At 37.6% G+C, this 23,709-nt stretch overlaps 1 protein-coding gene across 1 annotated transcript in view; it reads right to left on the bottom strand.

Annotated features, from left to right (window-relative positions):
- Positions 1-6,330: 6,330 nt before the first annotated feature.
- LOC126210664 (elongation factor 1-gamma-like) overlaps positions 6,331-23,709 on the bottom strand; it is a 47,992-nt gene continuing 30,613 nt past the window's right edge. The window contains exons 6-10 of the mRNA XM_049939994.1: positions 19,625-19,758; positions 13,335-13,536; positions 10,285-10,454; positions 8,999-9,123; positions 6,331-6,872 (exon numbers count right to left, since the gene is read on the bottom strand). Coding sequence (XP_049795951.1) covers positions 6,717-6,872; positions 8,999-9,123; positions 10,285-10,454; positions 13,335-13,536; positions 19,625-19,758 — 787 coding nt within the window. The 3' untranslated portion in view covers positions 6,331-6,716. The remainder of the gene's footprint in view (positions 6,873-8,998; positions 9,124-10,284; positions 10,455-13,334; positions 13,537-19,624; positions 19,759-23,709) is intronic.

Below are 23,709 nucleotides of genomic sequence, written 5' to 3' on the forward strand. Positions count from 1 at the left end.
CACCACCTCTATGATTCGTCACTTCACACATTTTTCCACAGTTCAACTGTCCAATGTTCACGTTCCTTACACCAAGCAAGGTGTCGTTTAGCGTTTACCGGCATGATGTGTGGCTTATGAGCAGCCGCTCGACCAAGAAATCCAAGTTTTCTCACCTCCCGCCTATCATAGTACAAGCAGTGAATCCTGATGCAGTTTGGAATTCCTGTGTGATGGTCTGGATAGATGTCTGCCTATTACACATTTCGACCCTCTTCAACTATCGGCAGTCTCTGTCAGTCAACAGACGAGGTCAGCCTGTACATGCCCCTTCAAGTTTCCACTTCACTATCACATCGTAAACAGTGGGCCTAGGGATGTTTAGGAGTGTGGAAATCTCGCGTACAGACATACAAGTGACACTCGATTAACTGACCACGCTTGAAGTTCGTGAGTTCTGCAGTGTCCCATTCTGCTCTCTCACAATGGCTAATGGCTCCTGAGGGCACTGATATCGAGTACCTGGCAGTAGGTAGCAGCACAATGCACCTAATACGAAAACATTTTTGGGGTGTCCAGATGCCTTTGATTACATAGTGTGTGTATCACTAATGAAGGTAACCTGTGTCAGATGGCTTTCAATCATCTCTGACATGCTCATATTAGTTTCAATTTCTTCCTGTATACTCGTATTTGTGATGCTTCTCCCTGTATCAGTGGGAACTTTGCAATAAACAGGGCCCGATTTTCCCACTGCAACTCTCGCAAGACTGAATGCATATTAAGAGTTAAATAATGCAATTTGGGTACGCGTCTGTTCACATTTCAGATGTACATGCAACATCCTCCGTATCCTGCAACGCTTGGGGGACCATAGCCACACGGCATTTCTCTGCTATTTCTTTTTCAATACGAGAAATTGATGACGAATAAGGAAGCACACCTCTTGCATCTGCAGTGGGGTACTTAGCTCTTATTTCTGACAGTATCTGTGTGCACAATTGACAAAGCTTTCTCCTGCAACTGTGCTGAATGGTCACAGATCTCTTCCACACAGTTACACACTTCTCCAGCACAATGGATTCTGCCAACACTGGAAGGTTGCCGCTTCTATAGATACTACTATTAGGAGTAACTTTACAGGTATTCAAGCGTCTTAACAGTATTGGTAATACCACCACAGGAAGCTAATAACTTAACGACAGCCACTACACTCTGGAAAACCTACAGACTTCTTTTGATTATTTACAACCTGTGTAAAATTTTGCCATACTATGCTATCTCCAGATTTCTTCAAAGTAGTTTCCCTCCTCCAGTTTCAGTTAAATTTCTTTTTTTTCTTGTACAAGTTTTCTAATCCTTGGATGTTGGAAGAACCTTCGATATTCGCAGTGGCATCTCTTGAACAAATCTGATGGACACGCAGTTCTCTGTATGATCAAACAGAAGAGCGAAAGTGTTGGGACAGCGAGAGGGAGGGGGGTGGGGGTGGGGGGGGGGGGGGGAGGACACCACTGTGAGAAAAGTAACACTGAGGAACCAAGCACTTCCAGCAGGACAACCATATGGTACAGTAAAAAAAAATATCAAGTATAATCAAGCTTTGTTCAACAATCACTTCCCATAATGAGTACAACAAACTGTAAAAATCTGACTTCCTAAACGATTGACATTTCGGACTGACTGTCTGTACTTCTTTTCAGTTTTGAAGACCCATTTCAACATGTCAAGGGTGGTACGCGGTTTATGAAGTATTTTTTATGTTCTAAAATACAAATGGCAATGTAATTATTCAGAAGAAAGGTAATCCTGACCATCATAAAAACCTGCTTTCACTGAATTTAAATAATTTTCTGGGATGAAAAACAGCTGATTACACTATATTTTTTCCTTTGACAGAGCCAGTGAGTATGTATGTGTGTGGGGGGGGACACACATCGAAGATGCCATAGTCCACCCTTGGTCACAGGTATGGGTGCCCTTGCAACATTCGTTCCTTAATCCCCATTCTCACCTAGATCGGTTTCTCTGTCCACTAGCAACGACAGTAACACTCCTGTGACACATTGCTAAGGTATAAGATCAGACAATGCCTATTCAGCTGTACTTGTCATGACGCACTTCACACCTCAATTGTTCTTTCAGCCACAGCTGTGGCCTCAATGACAAATTCTTCGCAACTTTCTATATGTCACTTAAATGGTGCCTGTTATCCATTGCCTTGCAATAACTATAATGAACAATTCTGATTTGTTGTCATCAATACGTCTTCTATTATGTACATTAGCAAGTAATTTTGGCTTAATGGCTTTAAAAGACCTAGAGTGAACCTTCAACATTTTTCTGTAATTTATTGCTGAAATTGTGTAATTAGAGTTTTATAGCAAAGTTCCTTTTAAATAAGATTTTTGATTTGTGATACTTTCAGTTCATTCTGTCAATAAGAGTTCCAAATCGTAAATTCTTTTAGCAAATACCACAACTTGAGAAAAAATATAAAACACGCACTTAGAGACTTGGCATCTACTTTTAAAGTATGTCATTTATACACCGACAGTAGCAGGTTCTTGCAATAACATTTCCAAAAGTAGAGTTAAATATTTGACAACACTTCCTCTGTTCTTAAAAACAGTGTGAAATAAAAATGAAGTACAAGCACTTTTATGATAGAAGAGATTGTTTCTTAGAAGTAATTATGAGCTTTTAACACTTGTATTAGCTTCCAGAGTTTAGAATGTTTCTTTAAAATACACACAAAATAGCGAAAAGCTAGGCCTTTCTAATAATGGTGCCATTTGGGCAGCCATACTTTGAGCCTTTCAAAATTGTTGGCCTTAGTGGGAATAGAACATGGTTTCCAGAGTACTGGTCCACTACAGTAATCTCTACACTGTAGGGATCATCACAAGCAGCAGCTGAAATTAATAATTCCACTACTGAGGAAGTGAGGCATATGTAGAATCTTGTCAAAAGTTGTGAATCTTAACATCTGCTTTCAAAATACTGCCTACAGAGATGACTCATTCTCAGTCTCTTTTTGCTAACACTAAGACTACGGAACTCATTTTGAGGAAAAATTATGAATCAGCAGATTTCCTTACAGAAAAGTTACTTCTACATCAGTTCAATTCTTTCCTGGGACAAGCACAAGAAATTCTCTATTACATTGTCATAAAACAGGCTTGCTCCTCAGAGTGACAAGGGTCTGCTTCTCTACTGAAAGTAGACTGTCACCCAGTCTAATCGTGACTGTGCTGCTTAGGTATGTGTTTATTCTTTTCAGAGCCAAGAGACTGTTCCACTGAAGATTTTGTACACGGTTTTATCAATATCAAAGTTGACAATTTACACACTTGTTCATTAGTGAAACTACCTCAGTCTTTGAAGAGCATTCAGATACAATGAGTTAATTTTTCAAAGCAACTTAATCTAACAGTGACCCATTAATAGACAACTGTTTATATAAGAGATGGTCAGGAAATTTCAGTCCATTCATTTTCTTAGTTCTGAGAGTAAATCAGTGAAAAAATTCCAGCTTAAAAAAGAGAACCTCAGCTATCTCTCACGTCAATTTCTGTTTCATCTGAATGTAGTCTCTTTACTATCTGTTTAGAATTTGTATCCCAGTTTTGATCCATTGAAGATTTCCCTGTCAAATTGCAAATGTTCTGAAATCTCCTTAACCTTCTTGCTGCAATACACACCAAAATTTGTCATTTGCAGTATGTTATACAAGACATCCATGTAAGTGACCAGCTTAGAAAAAACTTCCAAGAAAATTTACTGAAAGCTGTTCAGAAACGCAAAAAACCTTGAGATTTCACCACTGCATCATTGACCAAATTAAGACTTGTCCAGAACACTGTCAAACAATTGTAAAAGTTTTTCTCTGTGTTCTTTAACTGTGTGGACTAATCTGGATGAGAAGTTCCACCCAGCTGGGGCGACATGGCAACTTCCTTAGAACAAATTCCTGTAACACCATCATATGTCTCGCCAACCAACTTATCTGCAATGGAAAACTCAACTATGCACTCAACATGAGCAAACAGACCCTTAGCAGTTCTGTCTGCAGAAATCAGTAAAACCAATGAATGTTTCACATCACCTTCATGAACAGTGGACAGTTGCGATTTACACCACATCCTAAGTTTCGTTAAGCATAATGGCTAAAAAATCTGCTGAATCTATTTACGGTTTTAGTGATACCTTGACAACCTCAGAAATAGCTTTAATGTCATTTTGTATACTTGCAGATGTTGCTCAAAATATTGTAGAAGTACTGAAGTGTGCTTCTAGCAAGTGGCCAGTTTTTCAAAACCTTCAGTAATTCCAGGTGCAGCATATATGGTTGCTTTATAAGTTATTAAAAAATATTACAGCTTACTTCATGCAGACAAACAGAACTTAAAAAAAATTAGCTAGAAGGGCAGTACAGGAAAAAAGACACTAGCTGTCCGAAAGCATTTAATAGTAGCTTACCACAGGAATCCTTCCTCACTCTAATTTTTATATTATTATACAAGTGTTACTCTTTCAAGAAAATCCAGAGTTTGGCTCGTAGCAATAGCTACCCTACACAAAACCTTTAAAACAATTGAAGAAATCCCAACTTCTGATCTACACATCCTAATCCAACGTTTTTGTAAGTGAAGTTTACAACTGAACCCCTATAAAACAAAGGTGCTAGTTTTTGTCTGTCCAATACACCAGCACACACAGGCTTCAATGTCTATTGTGAGGGGGAAACTTAACACTACACATCTAATATATCTTATGATCATGTTAGCAGATAACTCTACACAACATCTGCTAAAGATGAAAATGTGCACTTTTAACTGTCTCTGCAGAAAAGGTTAATAGAAAGCCACATTTATTTAGCAAACCAACAGAAATAACTCTTTGTTCGGCACTCTGGTATCCTCAACAGAAGAGCATTGTGTAGTGAACCAATGTACAAATTAATGAAGCCATGTGCATTGTTATTGGGTCAATACAACCTACTCCCATATACTGGTTACCTACGTTAAGTCGTCACCTAATATCCAACAGAAGTGTGTGCTGCTATGAGAAGGTTATCGATAATTCTGACCTTCCAATGTTGAACAACGTAATTCCCTGTGGAGCAAAAAAAAAAAAAAAAGAATAAGCTCAAGATATCCCACTCGTATCACAGGCAGAACCAAATGAAAATGAATTCAAAGCCAACAATGAATGAAATTGTTAGCAACAATACAATTCTCCACAATGCCTCAAAATTTTATGTTTGACCCATGACAGTGATGCAGAAACACTTCCAGTGCCTTTTCAATAAAATTAAAAATTCAAATGTTTAGCACTTGCGTTCCTTTCCAATTGTGAGCTGCATCATTGATAATTACTTAAAATCAGTGGTGGATATAAGCCAATGAAATTGTGTGTGTGTGTGTGTGTGTGTGTGTGTGAGAGAGAGAGAGAGAGAGAGAGAGAGAGAGAGAGAGAGAGAGAGAGAACCACCCCACATTTAATTACTCTGTCATTACAATCAGTGTCAACTATACATCAATTACAGCAGAAATAGCAACTAGGGCAATAAATGTGTGTTTCCGAGTATGAATGAACAAATCTAAATTGGGATTCAGACAGGTTGTGACCTATAGAACAGTACCATCCAAAACCAAAACTGTCTAATTTCCCTGGAATAAAGCATCACAAATGACCAGTTCCTCAAAACATACATTAAGAACATCCCATCAAATCTACACGCAAAAACATAATTCCACCATCAAAGACTGAATAATTTTCATTTCACAATTTCAATGTACCATGACAACTGAAGAGACCAATGAGATCTACTCTAATAGTGTACATCATTGAATAATTAGTAACTAAAACCATTTCCCATTACATACCTACACTTTTCCAACATGACAGCGACAAATATTACAGAATGTAATATTTCACACTGCTTTTAGAATCAAAGCACTTTCAGTTCTACAATGCAATTATCACAAAACCTTCATATCAAAGCAAGTGATGTTGATTCATTTAAACAGTGAAATCACAATATTACATTTAAGCAAAATGATAGGTCAGTATCCAATGGTAAAAGTTATGATAACCAAGTTTAATTTGGTGTGAGTATTCAATTTCTTTTATTTACAGACAAAGTAATATGAAGAAGCTGCATTACATGCCACCACAACAAAAACACTGGGTGTATTAGTGTGGATACAGGACAGGCTGTTAAATGATTTTGGTATACAATGCACAACTAACGAAAACACACACACACACACACACACACACACACACACACACACACACAATTCCTGATGTGTTCTGAACCACAGTTCAGAATTTTAGACATGGTTTCAATTCACAATCTTTATTAACATTCAGGGAAACAGGCAAGCAATAAAAATTTAAATCCAAAATGCACTCCCTCTGAAGGAATACACGTAGTACACACAAAACTGTTTAATAAAACCAGCTTGTTACTATCACACATGCCAGTGGTGTTAAATGCTGCAAATGACCTTATAAAATGTTGGCTATTTTTCAAAATGGAGGCACACAATCTCACCAATCTCAAATTCCCCTCAACAATAAATAAAGATAACCAGATAAATTGCTTATGAACACTTCCAACATTTTATTACAAAAGTCATGTCTTTGCTACTGCTCACAGTACAAAGAAATTCTGGCAGTAAGCAAAACCCTCATCTCACTTTGTGTAAGTACAATAAATCTTGCATTTATTTGAAGATCTTCCCCTGGTTGAACTTGCGGCCCTGCTTGTCTGTGCCCGTCCACGAGAGGTACTGCTTCACCAGTGCCTTCGTTTCCTCCTTGCTGGGATCCAGCTTGGTCCACTGGTAGGACTCATAGTCAACCTGCCAGTCTGGACTCAGCTGGAACAATGTTGAACATTATCAAATTCACTCTAATTACCAGGAATGCATTAAGTCAATATCATTTGAGAAAAAAGAGCTTATGATATACAATGGCAGCACTTGTGACTAACACACTTTTACCAATCATTCACACATTTAACTATTACACCCAGAGCAAAACATTCTTATTAATAATAGTTTTCCTGGGATCTGGACAATATTTAGGATCAGGTCATCCTGAAAGTTTAAGGAGTGACTGTGCTCTGGCCTTGGCACACAAGAGCAACCTGTATAATTTTACTCATGTTTGAACAATGTGAGTTAAGAAACCTGGTTTAAAAACATTACCCCTTCATTTAATCCAGTAGAACCAGTTCAACAATCCTAATTTTATTTCTAACTTTAATTGGGTAATATCTCCGGTCTTTTTCAGAAATGAATGACTTGTCATTTATTCATTATATTTTCGGCTACATTAATTTTATTTAATCAAATAAACTTTTTCTCATTTAAACCAAATATTATTAAAAGAGCAGAAAAAAGAACGAACAGTTACAGTATAGTCAGATCTTATATTTAAGTTTTTTTTAACCCTCCAACACAACTGAATTGTACTTTATCGAGATCACGTTAGCACGTGTGGCGTTATGAGATCACATACTATCCCAAACACTGTACCTATAATTCTGCATTTTCACCAACAAAAAATTTAAACCATTGCTGAATTAGGCATTTCTCAGTTGTACATTTTCCCTGCTCAAAATCTGTGTTCTATTGCAGTCCTCATTTTAAAGAGATAAATGTTTCCAATTATCTTTGCCTTTTAGATGTAATTCTTAATACACAGACACTATTCTCATTCTCAGATTTGTCTGATTCTCACAGTTTTCCAAGGAATACTTTCCCCTAAGGATTTTAATGTCAAAAGTAATGGTTCAATAACACGATTAAATCTCTCCACAATACATTTAAATTTCCCGTGATCAATTTCATGTAACAGCATTTTCCCTTGTGCACATTTAATCAGAACACAAGTTAACTTACTTAACAGCTATCTTTTTAATTTTCATTACTCCCTTACTAGACACCAGCCCATTTTCTTTACTGCCTCATCACTCATCCAAAATTCTTTTTAATGTGTTTTCTTTACCTCTGCCTTTGCATTCATATTCACGCACCATGAAAACTGACAAAAAATATCACCTTGTATTGAACGCAACACACGTATTTCAATACACAAAATAATTTGAAGTGTTCTGTGTAAAATTGAACAGAAAAATTGTAACGAAAAGCCAACAGTTTCCTGAACTGCATATAAAAGCAGCAGCACACAAATCAAATGGCATGGCAGACAAGCTTAGTGACTTCAAGAAAACAGATGTAGAGAATTTAAACTACAAGGAAAAAATAAATTAGAAGAACTGTGCAACCGTTTTAATAAATTTCACCTACACACTAATCACCCTAGCAAAAATAATATACACAAAGGAGATAGCAAAAAGAATCTACAAGAACCCATACCAAACCATGTAAGGTGGCTTCTCAGACAAGTACATTACTAGCCTCCAACACCCCCAGGCCTCAACAAAATTACCAAGAGGGGTCTTAATTATAGACTAATGTTTAAAAGAAACTGGACATGTAAAGAAATTACTAGACAGATATAAACTTCAAAAACCATTGGTATATAAATTTCATCATTTGAATACACATCTTACTTCAGCTCAATTACTGGATTAAATTACCTTACTTGGTACAACACACGGTAAACCTATGATGAAGTATTTTACACTTTCTAAAAATGAGATTACGACAAATGTTTCAACTATTCAAATGTCATTAGACAAACCTTACTTTATATTAATGGCAAACATATGCAATATAAATTTGGCTTGTGTAACACGCAGAAATTTATAAATACACAAATGAAATAATGTAGGTAGTATGGTTTTTATACCAACTTTTTTTGCACATAATGTATTCATTAAAAATACAACATAGATTATCAATAATCAGAATTGACTCTTCAGATACCCAAAACAAGTAATCAAAATATTTCATAAGAGGTGTCAGAATCAATTAATTGGGAATCATCATGAGAGTCCACAACTGTTCATTTCTTTCAATTTGAACAAAGTACTTACATCAAATGCCAAGTCCTGTCCTCTCCACACCCAGATTCCTGAAATAGAGCTGTCATTATCAGCACCAAACAGGCACATTGAGGCAAATGCATTCTTGCGCATTTTATCCAGACGCTGATACATGCCTGCAACAAGACATTAACAGCTTAGAAAAAGCAGCAGAAACCAAATGTATTAAAATTAATCACCAAAATTCAGCTGTCCTTACTACATGAGGAAAACTTTTGTAGTGACAACAAGAACACCAAAATAGGATACTGGGTTATAAAATAAGAAGCTTTTTCCAAATCACATTGTGTGAAGACAGCTGACTTGTTATACAAATCCCCTAACCAAGTTTGATGGGCTGTCTTTCACTGTAACAAACAGATAGTGGAAATCACTTCTACTGTTTTGGGGAAACAGGCAAGGAAGGTAGGGAAACGGCTGTTTTTAAGAGCAGTCTACAGTATCTACCTATTATGTTTAGACCAAGTGATCCACTGTCTGGAGTCAATACACTCTTCCTTATTTTGCAGGTATTTTATTCTCCGAGAAATTATCTTTTTAAGACAGGAAATTGAGAATTTACTATTAAACTGTTAGGACAATATTATTAATAAATAATGCTACCGCCTAAAATTACTCTAAAACGTGAACTGGCTCTTCAGAATCCAAATATGTAAACACTGATTTTCATAAGAGGTGTCAGAAATCAATGTTTTGGAAATCATCATGAGTATGCACAGAACAACGTTTAGATTCGCAGCCTAATAACCAAATCATAACTAGTTGCCAAGGACTTTTATGGTACTTTTTATCCTCTTGCCTCACTAAAGTAACCAGTTTCAACTTGCATGAAAGCAACTGTTCGGCAGATTCTCTGAATAGATCCAATGGTATCTCATCATAAGGACAAATGAACAGGCCATAAGATAATGAAACCAGTCATTTTATTTGTGAGACTGGAACTAGCACCCGTTTGTGTGTGTGTGTTTTTGGAAATTTTATGCTCTAGCATGTCTTCATGAAGAAAGTATTTTAAGTCGTTCTGTCACTGCTTTTTCTTAAAAAAGTGAAAAAGAATTACAGAATATGTGAAGCAACACTGTACTGCTATTGCACATAAGGTGTGCAATGTGACTTTGAATTGCTTTACCTTGCTCTCCCTTCCGTTGGTTACAAGTCAAGTGACAGATACACTTGCTTGCCTTTAAAAAAGGGATTACAAAAGATGCACTTCCCACAACTGCTTGTACATTTGGGATAACACAACATTAGTTTCAACAAAATAGTTGATGCCTTACCTGATATAAGGTTGCAGCTCATGAAAACCTTCTGCAGCTCATCATTATATTTGTATTCACCAAGCCAGATTGAGTAATGCTCTGGATCAAACTTCTCCCAAAAATAAGGAATGGATTTACTTTCATCTTCGTTGGAATAGAAACGCTTGAAATCATCCATGTTGAATGTCCTGTAAAATTGAATCTACTTTCAATAAAGTAATTGCACTCCAAACCAGTTTGCAAAAATCTGGAGAAGATTATTACAGTGCTAAGTTTTAAATTCTCTGATATAGTGAGCAGCTACAGTCAGCAAATATACAGTGGAACAAAAGTTGAGCACTCAGTTTCAAACCATAAAACTGTGTGTGACGTAAGACTACATGACCAATTTGAAGCCTGACTAAACATCCAACAACACCAAATTTAAAGGGGTCAGAGCACAATTCACCTCACATTGAGCTAGCACGATGACCAAACTCTGATACAGCGCGCACAGAAAATAATGAAATTCACTGCCCGTTTACAGGATGTGTCCTAAGAGTGATGCATCGCAATTTTTTGTGATGTAACTATACATCACAGAGTGATTTGACTTGTTGGGGAGGGTTGAGACCCTCAACTTTACAGCATAACGTCACTTTACTGCCTCTGTGCTCTCTGAGGGTTAGGATGGCTTCTTCCGTCAATCTCTACGTAGTGGTCGCATCAAAGATATGATGGAAAAATCTTTTGAGCAATGCTATGCAATACTTTAGGTCGCCAACAAGACCTGCACAAGACACCAGTCAACATCGCGAATGACACTGTGCACCAGTTACTGAATTCAGCCTGTCAAATGAGTGCTCGCTTGACGTCGGAAATATTAGAGTGCTAAAGGCTGAGGTAATGAGAGTGGCGGCTTGGCCACGTGGAAAACTTGAGCAAAAGCTTGTGTCCAGACTTTTGGCCAATGTGCAAAAGCAACAAGTGGAAGTGTTTGAAGAACTTAAGAATTACTAAAGAAGATTCCAATTTCCTGGACAATGTGATCACTGTGGATGAGTCGTGGGTCTTTCAGTACGACCCCTAATCAAAGGGGCAGAGTGTGGAATGGCACATGAACCACAAGTGGCCAGACCACCAAAGCTGAATTTTACAAAGCACTGCACCAGAGACAATCACCGGATCATCTGTGTCCAAAGGGAGTTCTGTGAATCATGGGAACGGCACCATGTCAATGCACCGCCACTTTTGTTGTCACAGCCCTGACAAGTTGCTCTACAGTCTTGACCTGGCCTCAGCAGACTTTTCTGTTTCCTCAGCCGAAAACAGACCTCAATGGAACGCATCTTGAGTCTGTGGACAATGTGCAAGCTACTTCAACGGCTTCCCTGAATAGCATCCCAATTAAGGAATTCCATGATTACGATGCAGAAATCTCACTGTCAAAAATGTACTGATGCAGAAAGATCATATGCCCAAAGCATTTTAAGTTGTTGAACCTATCTGAGAGTAGCTTTTTTTGAAAAATATGCAACGCATTAATATTTGGACAAACCCTGTAGACCCAGTAACATGGACCAGGTTTTCTATCTCATCCCTCACAGATATTATATTGAGTAAGTTGCAACACCTACTTACAGACTAAACACTTGACTGTTTGAAGTCACAGTATCTTCCAGATTCTCTCTAAATTTTGTTCTTTGGAAAATAATAAAACCGAGACTTCACCACCTATTGAATTTCGTGTGCATTATTATTCATTTACAATGCTACAATCTACAGTAAATTCTCAATAACGGATACTGGCTCTTCAGAATCCAAATACATAATCAAAGATTTTCAGATAAGAGGTGTCAGAAATCAATGAAATGGAAATCATCATGAGAGCCCCGCTAAGGAGAACCTACCGCAAAGGCTCCAGACTTCACATTTTTTTATTGTCAACGCCTCTGGGTAAGTAACTTTACTTAAAGCGACACTCAAACTACGAAACTTGGATCCACCCCACCTTCTAATCCTAGATTTGACCTTGATAATTGTATGCAAAATTATTTATTTAATCATTTTCCACATTCCAGGCTACTTCCGTTGAATGAGGTAGTGATAAAAAAGACTCAAATATAAATTTTTAAGCCCTTGTATAAATTTGTACAAATTAAAATAATTTTGGAATAATTTATTCATATGAAGGCAATAGAAATGAGTAGAAAGTATCTGAATTCATATTTAAAGGCTGTCCCATGTGAATACAGGAAGTTCCCCTGGGTCAATATGCATTTCTCTTTCTCAAAAACATCAACACAGTTAAATGAATGTTGTCCTGCAAATGTTGTTGTTGTTGTGGTCTTCAGTCCTGAGACTGGTTTGATGCAGCTCTCCATGCTACTCTATCCTGTGCAAGCTGCTTCATCTCCCAGTACCTACTGCAACCTACATCCTTCTGAATCTGCTTAGTGTATGCATCTCTTGGTCTCCCCCTACGATTTTTACCCTCCACGCTGCCCTCCAATACTAAATTGGTGATCCCTAGATGCCTCAGAACATGTCCTACCAACCGATCCCTTCTTCTGGTCAAGTTGTGCCACAAACTCCTCTTCTCCCCAATCCTGTTCAGTACCTCCTCATTAGTTATGTGATCTACCCATCTAATCTTCAGCATTCTTCTGTAGCACCACATTTCGAAAGCTTCTATTCTCTTCTTGTCCAAACTATTTATCGTCCATGTTTCACTTCCATACATGGCTACACTCCATACAAATACTTTCAGAGTCCTGCAAATACTAACAATAAATCAACACATTTCAGTGCCTCAGCATACGGAATAATGGGTTCATCAATTGCCTTGTCTTCACTGTGTTTACCATATTCTTGTCGCATAGCTGCTGAATTTACCCCCCCCCCCCCCCCGATTTATCTTATCACCTACGTCTTCACAAACCTATTTTAAAAGAATATTAAGGTTTCATTTTCCGTAAAGTATTTATGCAAAGACAATCTATGAGCTGAATAAGTTGCATTCGAACAATCAGAGGCTTGCCATGTAATGAAGTGAGTAGCAAAGTTACTGTGTTAAAAAGCAGTTTTACCCTTTGGGAAGGGCTTCCAGGGGGTCCTTGGCCTTCGGCTCTGAAGCAACAGCTAAGTCAGCTGCATCCATCTCCTCTGCAGGGTCAGGTTCCTCTTTCTTCTTGCTTTCCTTTTCCTTCGGTTGCTGCTGCTGACCCTCCCCCTGGCCTTTCTGCTTTTTCTCTTTTTTTGCACTGCCCGGCTGCTGCTGTTTGGTGGCAGCTGGAGAGAGGAAGCAAATTTGCATCTTATTTTACATGTATAATTCGGCAGGACCAAATTGAGGAGCCTATCTCCATGGTCATGGAATAAGTCACCAAATGAAATTAAAATCACGGAAGTTAATAGCTGGAATAAAATTGACACGACTCCTTTGCTGAAAAGCTACTGAGTACATGTTAGTGTAATGAACAATGTAACACATGACTTTGCTTGAATTTTTTGTGGGAATTTTCCGACAGAACAGAAGTTAGCCATGATAAAATTCTTCATTTGGACTTTCAAGTGTGAGGATAACTGCTAATATTGTTGTGGTTTATTATGTAGTGTAACTTATCACTCTGGCAGATTCGTGTGTAACCTTATGTCGACTTAGCCAATGAATGATGGCCTCGATATGCGAAACCACATAACAGTTAAATAATTATAAACAGAAAGCTCTCTGTAGGTTTTTGTCATCACAATTGCATCTAACACTTATACGGATTGACGCCACACATCTTCAAGGTGGAACAGCTATCACAGTTATCGTCAAGAGTTACAGCACATGTGTGGGGTGTGTGTAAGCTTCATGAACTAGCATCCCAATTTGAAGTAGTGTGGTGTGCAGTTGAATAAGGAGTGCACTGTGACAATACAGTAGGATCTCTTGACGTAACAGAAGCCATCTACAGGTCTGTCAAAAATCCTTTTGGTCAATGTACGATCTGTAACTGTACACGCAAGCAATGTTCCATTTTGCTAAATGTTGTAATAAGGTAAATGATTTAGACTGGGATGCAATATAAGCATCTGTTAGAAGAATTAAATCCTATTCCATCATAGGAAGTTGAAACTTTATATTTATCAAATTCTAGTGCACGTAAGTGTCCACACACAAGCATGTGCAACTGGGAAGGTAACTAAGTCCATCAAGCTGGTCCGGCACAGTTGAGGAAAACAGTTCCAGTGCAGCGGTTCGGAATGCCAAGAAAACAACAACTTGTGTTTAGTTGATAATGGTAGTGAACCATCTGTTTACATTCTTGAGAAAACAATACAAGTTTCTGGTACTAATCAATCTCCACTTGGTCATTACATCACGTTTACATAAATTTACAGTATTGTCACAGGTAACATTGAGAAATATTAAAATACTTTTGAATGTCAAGTGTGTGCCATTATTAGTTCTGAATTCTGTATGACAATGCAGATCAGGGTGGAACATGGCATATTTTCACTATATCTCCCTTAATTACAAATTGTGTCACAAGAAACACAACCTGCACTCAAAGAGAGAACAACATATCAGTGACAGCTTTTTTAATAGACAAGACTACAAAGGGAAACTTAACTATCAAGTGAACAATTAAAGGAGCAGCTCCATTCCTGAACATGAGCTTTTCATCATAGCTCGCCATATATCTGAACACCAAGGAATTTGGATTGTTCTGACTCCTTAACCGCACACCCGTTATACGTAACCAAAATGTCAGTTTCATTGGAACTGTGTGTTACAACTGTTAAGTGGTATAAATGTTTATGACTAATCCTGTTTGCAGAAAAACTTTACTGAAATGACCACCATTCCCTAAATTCTAATATATAATCTCTCACACAAACTTCTATTGACATTAACAGGGTGTATATGCAGACAAGGAAAAAAATTCCTGGAATTCTCCCAGATAAAAACACACTTTCTCCTGGGTGAAAGCATACTTTTTCCCTGTTAACTGACAGTATATTTTATTTTGGAACTGTATTAACTTATTAGTCCTTCAAATGATTATGGTTTTATACACAAGTGTAGAATTTCCCAGCGCCATCGAAAACTAAACACAGGGAAAAAACATGTTTTGGAAAGATCTTTGATGTGCAGCAACATGTACGCTGCATATTTTCGTATTACGAAAGTATAAATTTGAATTCCACCGAACACCGCATGTTACTTTCCGAAGCATTGAAATTGAGATTGCAGTGCGCTTTTGTAAGCCAGTCATATCTCATGTCACGTGATCTCGCCAGCCGATGACAGTGGTTATTCAGAGCTTAGGACACGTGATGTAGTCGGCTAATAGCAACGTCACTTAAGAAGCGCGAACACACAAACAAAAAAATTTATGGTTTAAATTAATATACACAAAACTCAAAGCTTTCACATGTAATATTGGTCTATAAGCTTAATACGCTGCAAGAGAAGCTAAGCTTTCACATATAATGTTGATCTTTTATGTGCGCATTACAATTTAAGATATCACACAAATGTGCCAGTAAAATTTTTAATAACGACATAAATTTCTGATCATCTGGGCTCGAAATTCGTCTAAATGGCTCGTCATCGAAGAGTTTATTTTTAAATGAGAGTGAAACGCTCTGCGATTTAAGAAATTCATCGTACATTCTCACATAGAGTTCTGGTGTAACTGCCAGAATGGTACTTTGATGGTAATGCTTTTCAAACCACCATTCGGAATATTTTCCCGTGACCTGTTAGAAATAGGTTTGTTTCTGCCAGATGACAAACTAACAAAAGTGACTTCACTGTTCTGCAAGGCAATTAATGCTCGACTGTCAGAAATGTGGAAATAAAATCTGCAACTACTAACAAATTTTAGCCTTCCGTAATTATGTGAATGTATTTTAATTCACTTGACAGCTCCCAGCCACAGAAATCTGTTTTGTTTTCATTTGACACGAGAGCAGTAAACAAAGAGGAAACTGCAAAATCACTAGATGTAAACATGGGCCACGTGGAGACTACCCACTTCCCCACTGTAACTCAGACTGCTCTGCGCAGAGCCTACGTAGAGCCCCGGATCTACAATATTTCCGAACCGAGGCAATACCCCACCACCTACTTGAGCGTTTGAGATGGGACGTCAAAAATTTAAAAATTCGAATTTTCAAAAATACGTTCATTTTGTAGTGCACACCTTTCTGAAGACTTTAATGGATAAAACGTGTGTTCGAGAATTGCAACACGTTATTTGGTCATGAGTGTACCAAAGTGCAGTGCCTCGCCGCCTCGCACAGCATTCTTCTATTGCACGTCACTGTACTTTGCTCTATGGAATTGAAACGTGTATATCTTGTAATGGATGCCATCAAACCATATTCAGGACAGTGGAAATTAAAATGTCCTGTGGTGCCTCTCCTGCTTACTTTCGGCTGCTTTGACATCCTGTCTCCCCCCCCCCCCCCCTCCTCTAATCTTTATACAGTTTTACATGACGTGCTTTCCTTTCTGCGAAAGAATCTATTACCACAAAGTTCGCCAAACATTTCGCTACATGAAAAGTCAAAATGTCGTCTAATACTGAAAAAGCTGTTAATACAAATAGGACCCAAGGCTGGTATGGTTTCCCAATCTGATTATGTCTATTTAGTCACTGTCTGCTAGATAAAATAGGCCTTTGTAATACTGCAACAATTGTAACACACATCAAATAAACGAGACTGGTTTGGCACAAACAGTCTTTTTTTGTAACGACGGAATATAATTCACAATATACCAATATCAAATGCCTATTAGACCTACTACAAGCAAAAAGTTTTATGTTAGGAAATAGTTTCACACTTACTTCATACACTCCAGTTTCTGAAGTATGAAATCGAAAAGAAGTAGTAATAAAATTTTATACAGACTTGGAATCATCATATTGTTCCATAATTTGTGTAATTTACCTGTTTCTTCTCCTTCCTCTTTTTAACAAACAGTCTTGTTATCACTAATTCTGTAACTATTCCTGCCAACGTCAAAGCTTATTCGCAGGTTAACTTCACTAACTCTGCCAGAATCACCAGTTCAGTTATCCCGCGATTATTCTCCGGTTAGGCATCGTTACGTGTTCGTACAACACGTTTTCCGCCCTACTTCCAGAACAGACCTTAAAGAGGCTGCTAGCCAGAGACTGTACAACTGGCCCTTGCTAGTATATCAATCTCGACAAAATTTCATTTTCTTGGATACACCAAGAAGGTAATACGTAATCTTTCTTACCTGTTATGCGTTTATTTCCACTCCTGTAGTCTGAATCTATGGATGTCGCTAGTAATTATAACAATGCTCATCATTCGCAAACCCAATCAACCACACAATCAGACAGTGGTTGGCATTCATCCGTTCGGCCTTACTCCACTCAGCTCTTATAGCCCCTTTTGTCTGTAGGAAAGTTAGTTTGTACATGCGACGAGGATTCCCCTGACAGAGACATCATGTACACTAAGCACAAACCAACTTATGATTCATTCAGAAATCAACTTAGAATGTGTTCAAAAACTGACAGGAATGCGTGAATTTGCCTCCCCCCCCCTCCTAGACCTGGGCCTGCTGCACATGCATAAATCTGGCAACTTGAGCGCTCCAGTAAAATTTTTCCCGGTAGCATCTATATGCTTGCTGCGACTGCTTAACAACTAACAGCCATATTTCTGTAGCCAAAAGCAGGAGAAGGTACTACTCAACTGCACATGCGCACGATCCCGCTCGTTGCTGCTAAAACGAATCTAATGTAAACAGTTGTGACATCACGCTCATCGGAGGCAATTTGTTGTTACGAAGCATTGCATAGTTTTCCTCAAGCCTTTGACTCATTTTGCTGTTGGCAGACGCTTGTATGAGCACTGTGTGTTGTCGCTGTATATGGCGCATTTCCTTTGCAATTGAAGTTTTATCTTCGTTTTTTCTCTCGTTGTGTTTTATAGCTGCAGTATTATTCTGCAGTAATGGGATACAGTAATATCCTTTGTTAAGAGTATTGGTTCTTCAGTCAAAAAGTTTAACTGAAAACAAAAACAATGGAAAATTCCCGGAATTCTAAAAACTTCCCAGGTTTTCCCCAGATCTCCCAGTTGTCCTGGATTGTATACACCCTGATTAACCCCTTCAGATGTTTTAATTTCTGACCTTTAACAGGACATTAATTTGCTGGCTAAATGCCCTGCCACAGTAGGTACATCCCCCTCCACTCACCAGGACAGTCACAGATCTCACTTCTACACAAAGGCATAATGTATAGGTATTATCTAACATCTGATAGGCATTTTGTCGACTTTACCATGCACAACAGGGAGAATATCAACCAAGCAGTCAATTGTGTAAACAAGAAAAGGCACTGGCAGACGACAATATGTAATTAATGGGAAAATTAAATATTTTTGTTTACTGCAATCCAAGAGCTTTCAATCCTCACAAGTGGATAAGATTTCAACAAAAAATTAAACTTTTCAGCTACAAACTTACTAAGCATCTGTGTCATGTGACACTCTTAGAATAGTAAAGTTTGCATTCAGCCTTACCAGTGAATGAGAGCCAATGACCATATGAATCATTTCATACAAAAGAACCTGTTCACAAACCTTCAAGCTATTTGATAAGGTGGAGTTTTGAATCCAACCAACTCAGTGCAGCAGGAAGTCAATTGTTCATTATTTACTAATACCATTATTTGAGGCAAGTTTGATATCTGATAGTGAAACTAATTATAGAGAAATCTTTCCTTGAATTACAAACTTTTTTCCCATGGAAAGAGGTAGGATTGCTTGCAGGGGGAGGATAAAGGCTGGTGGAATAGCAGAAAAGAAGTATTTTTCTCTTGGCTAGGGAGGGGGTATTTGTCAACTCCCACTTCACATCAATCCTGAGCTGTTTTAAAATATTATTCGACACATTATAAATATTTTACAAAATGTATAAAATACCGACAATACCTAAATCAGTGAGCATGTTATCCTAAACGAAAAATGTCAGGGAACTGTTTTTATGTCAATACACCGCAGGCTGTTATTAAACATTCTTGGATGTAAAGGAAATGACCAATAAGGAGGTAGTACTTATCTTTCACAAGAAAAGACTCCTCACCTATGCATCTAATGTTATTCATACAGAAAATTCAAAAAGTTTCTTTAATCAGACAACAGTTGTACATCTAATAGGCTAATGCATTATCTGTTTAAAAGTATGATGTTTTAACAGTAACTGTGCCTGGCCAAAAACCATTATAAGCATCTCAACATTTGTGTAAATGATGAGCTAAAAATTATGTAGTATCTACACTTACGGAAATCAATAAAGCTGTGAAATTATAATAATGAAATTTATCCAGCAAATTACCTTGGAATTCAGCAAATTTCTTTGGATCGAATTCTGCCATCTTCTCACACAGTTTGAATTCACCAATAACAACTTTAACTTTTGCTTGGTTGATAATGGTATTGAACCATCTGTTTACATTTTGATACGGCTTCCTTGAGAAAAAAATAAAAGTTTCTGGTAATAATTCTATCTCCACTTGTCATTATGTCACGTTTACATAAATTTACAGTATTGTCACAGATAACATTGAGAAATTTTAAAACAATGTTTAATGTCAAGTGTGTGCCATTATTAGTTCTGAATTCTGTATGAAAATGCAGATCAGGGTGGAACATGGCATATTTTCACTGTATCTCCCTTAATTACAAATTGTGTCACAGGAAACACAACCTGCACTCAAAGAGAGAACAACATATCAGTGACAGCCTTTTTAAATAGACAAGACTGGAAAGGGAAACTTAACTATCAAGTGAACAATTAAAGGAGCAGCACCATTCCAAGATTCCACACTCATACTACAAACCTGAATTTAAAATATAAAGCCACTCATTTTCACACATTTTTTTTCAGACTAAGCACAAACAACATGACTGACTTAAATTTGTAGGATTAAAATTTAGATAATGTTAACATTACAAAAATTCAATTTGCTTACTTTCAACAATCATTACACATTGACAAGCTCTGGTTTACGATATTTGGAAATATTTCATAAATTTGCAAGTCATGACAATTATGCAGTCTACAAATAATTTCACGAACTCTTGCAACTGAGAATAGGTAATGGGACAATATTACTGACAGTAATAATAAGTAACAAAAATAAGATTGATTTTTGTCCTTTGTAAATGCTGACACTTCACACACAATTGTAATAAAATATCTTAAAAGTATTTTCATGTGATGGGGGTAATTCTGGAGGAGATAGTGAACATGCTTATTCACAGCTATGAAACAGAGTTTGAGCACAATCAGAAAAGAAACTCTTAACAGCACATAGGTAATTAAATGGAATTACCAACTGTGGCATGGGGTTCTTCAAGGCTCAATCTGAGGGCTGCCTTTGTTCCTCATGTGTGAACATCTTTCATCTAACATACTACAAGCAGAATTAGTTCTTTTAGCAGGTGACACTAGTATAGTAACCAATCCAAGTATATGTACAGCAGCAGAAGAAATGGCAAACTAGATTCTTAGAAGTATCTGTGAATAGTCTGACCCTCAACTTTAAAGAAAACATTCCGTTTTGCAATCTACAGGTACCACATCAATGATAAGTGAAACACGTAACTGAGGAAATAACAGAGTGGAAACTTCACAATCCTTACTTGTCCATACTTATGAATAATTAAACTGGAAAAAAAGCACATTTTGGAACTCCTAAAACAATGTAGTTCAGCTACATTTGCACTTAGAATCATCAATTTTGTTGGGGGAGAGAAATCAGTTGACATTTTCATTTAGTAATGTCATAGGGAATAATGTTCTGGTGTTAAGACATCTTTATGACCAAGTCTTCATTGTTCAAAAACATAATGTAAGAATAATATGTAATGCTCACCCACGATTATCTCTTAGACATCAGTTTAAGGACTTTGGCATTCTGACCACTGCTTTACAGTAAATTTGTCCCCTCCTGAAGTCTGTTTTGGATAACTTACCCAGTGATATAAAAGGCCTGACAAAACGTAAAATTTGGAAAAACTGAAAAAGATTTTCCTTGACAACTCTTATTCCGTATCAGAATTTCTATTGTAATGTACAAATGCAGTAGGCAGGAATTACTCATTTGTATGCTAAAAAGTATCAATGTTCAGCATATAGCCATATTTACAAATTAATTTGTGATGTGAATACAGATTGACTCATTACGAATTATCCTTCCTGAAGGCAATGTGTGGGATCTGAATTTTGAAGCGTCAGTACAAAGTGGCAGGCACAAAAGTGTAAATTTTGGGCATTTGTGCAAAGCTTCAGGTGGTTCTTAACCTAAATGTTGCATGAGGAGGTGAGATAAAATTGTTTCTTTCTAAAATTTTACTGATCTAGCATTAATGATTGTGCAAATAGTGGGCTAGTTTGACAGGTCTTGAACATTTGTGTTTGGGACATATCTGCAAGCACCTGAGTTGTTGATGCTCTTGTTCTTGAGATGTTGGAGGCTTAGGGGATGGTGTCTGGTGCCACAGACCACATTTCCAAGCCATACAGGATGGCTGGAAGGATGCACCAATGCCAGAGGACTTTGCATTCCATGGTCAATTATTCACCCTTTGATACAAAATGCAAAAGAGTGCAACCTTTTTCCTGATTTTTCTAATGTGCTTGCACCACGTGAGGCACCTGCCTATTTTGTGGCCCAGATACATGATTGAGTCACACCTGGGCAGGTCCCATCCACCGATCATAGATCTACACTGTGACTCCACAGGCCACTGTAATATGGGTGCAGATGGTACCCTGTACCACTACTTGTCATTTCCTTTCCTTTTCCAATCGCAAAAAGAGCAAGAGCAAAACGACTTTCTACGCGCCTTCATATGAGCTTAGATATTTCTTTTGTGATCCTGACGCACAACATTGTCTGTAGCAGTAGAATCGTTCAACAGTCAGTTTCAAATGCCAGTTTTCTAAATTTTCTCAATAGTGTTTTTGAAAAGAATGTCTCATTCCCTGCAGGGATTTCCATTTGAGTTCTCGAAGCAAGTCTATAACACTTGCATGTTGGACAAACCTACTGATAAAGCTAGCAGTCTGCCTCTGAATTTCTTCAATGTCTTCCACCAATCCAACCTGGTACGGATCCCGACAACTGAGCAATACTCAAGAATGTCGCACCAGTGTCCTATTTGCTGTCTCCTTTGTAGGAGAACTACTATTTCCTAAAATTCTCCCAATAAAATACAGTCTACCATCCAGCTCCCACACCAGTTCTAACACGCTCGTTCCATTTCATATTGCTTCGCAACAAGCTATGACTTGCCATTTGGTGGGTTTAATTTTCACTTTCCAGACATTGCACCACTGTGACTCATCTACGTGCTCTTCTAATTTACAGTGAATGATTTAAAGTTTGCTGTTGCTCTTGTATATGGCTGTGTCATCAGTGTAGAGTGCTATTTCACATCCCACTTGCTTGGGTGTGTCATTGGTGTACATGGTGTATAGGACAGGGATGCTGCAAATGATACATGGGACATGAAACTAACTAGCTATCCAAGTCTTTGGTGTGAAGAAAGTGGCAACTGTTTCTTTTCTAACACCTTGATATATCACTTTCCTACCACTATGCTCATTGCTAGTCAGTATAACAAACCTGGCACTTTAACCCTCCATGCTATTTTGTCTTAATTCAAGGCTAAGGACAGCTTTCACAGGACCTGAATATTTCTTAACAGTGACCTGCAGGACAGTCAATTGGAGCAGCAATACCTGTAACTATTTTTCCAGCATTATATCCACAAGTGCCACAGAATTTGTATTTGATGAAAGTGTGCAAAAACAGTGATTACACTTTTTCAGCAAAATTCCAAAATGTCTTCTGAGGAAGCAGATTTCAGGACATGTGTAAAAACTCTCCAAAACCTGCGAGAAAAATTCTGGACCACATGAGTACTGGCCTTACATGTTTACAAAGGGTTCCAGTGTCTCAAAGTAAAGTGACCTTACTGGAAATAAACATACTCACAGCACTCCAGTGTTCCAATTAAAAGTGTACAGCTTTTCAAGCACCAAACTTTTCCTGATGTGCCACATTTCTGAAAGATGCAAGAAACTGGCTAAACATTTAACATGAAGAACTCATTTAGCTGCATTGCCTTTACGAGAGAATTTCTTTAGGAGGTTATGAAGAGTCACATAAATAAAACTACATTCTTTACATAGAGTGGCTCTACGTACAAAGCCATCACACTGTTGCAACAAAGTGCAAAGAAGTCCTTTGCTGTCCTGAAAGAATCACTGAAGACTAAGACTACAGGTAACAGAATATGATAATTTGGGGTACTTCAATGAAAATCTGCTACAGTTGTAAAAATTAATTATTTCTAAAAAGGAAAACACTACCCTATTTCAAGACTTATGTCCCATCTTCAGGTGCACTT

Source organism: Schistocerca nitens, chromosome 10 (genome assembly GCF_023898315.1).
Source record: "Schistocerca nitens isolate TAMUIC-IGC-003100 chromosome 10, iqSchNite1.1, whole genome shotgun sequence".
Taxonomy (NCBI): Eukaryota; Metazoa; Arthropoda; class Insecta; order Orthoptera; family Acrididae; genus Schistocerca; species Schistocerca nitens.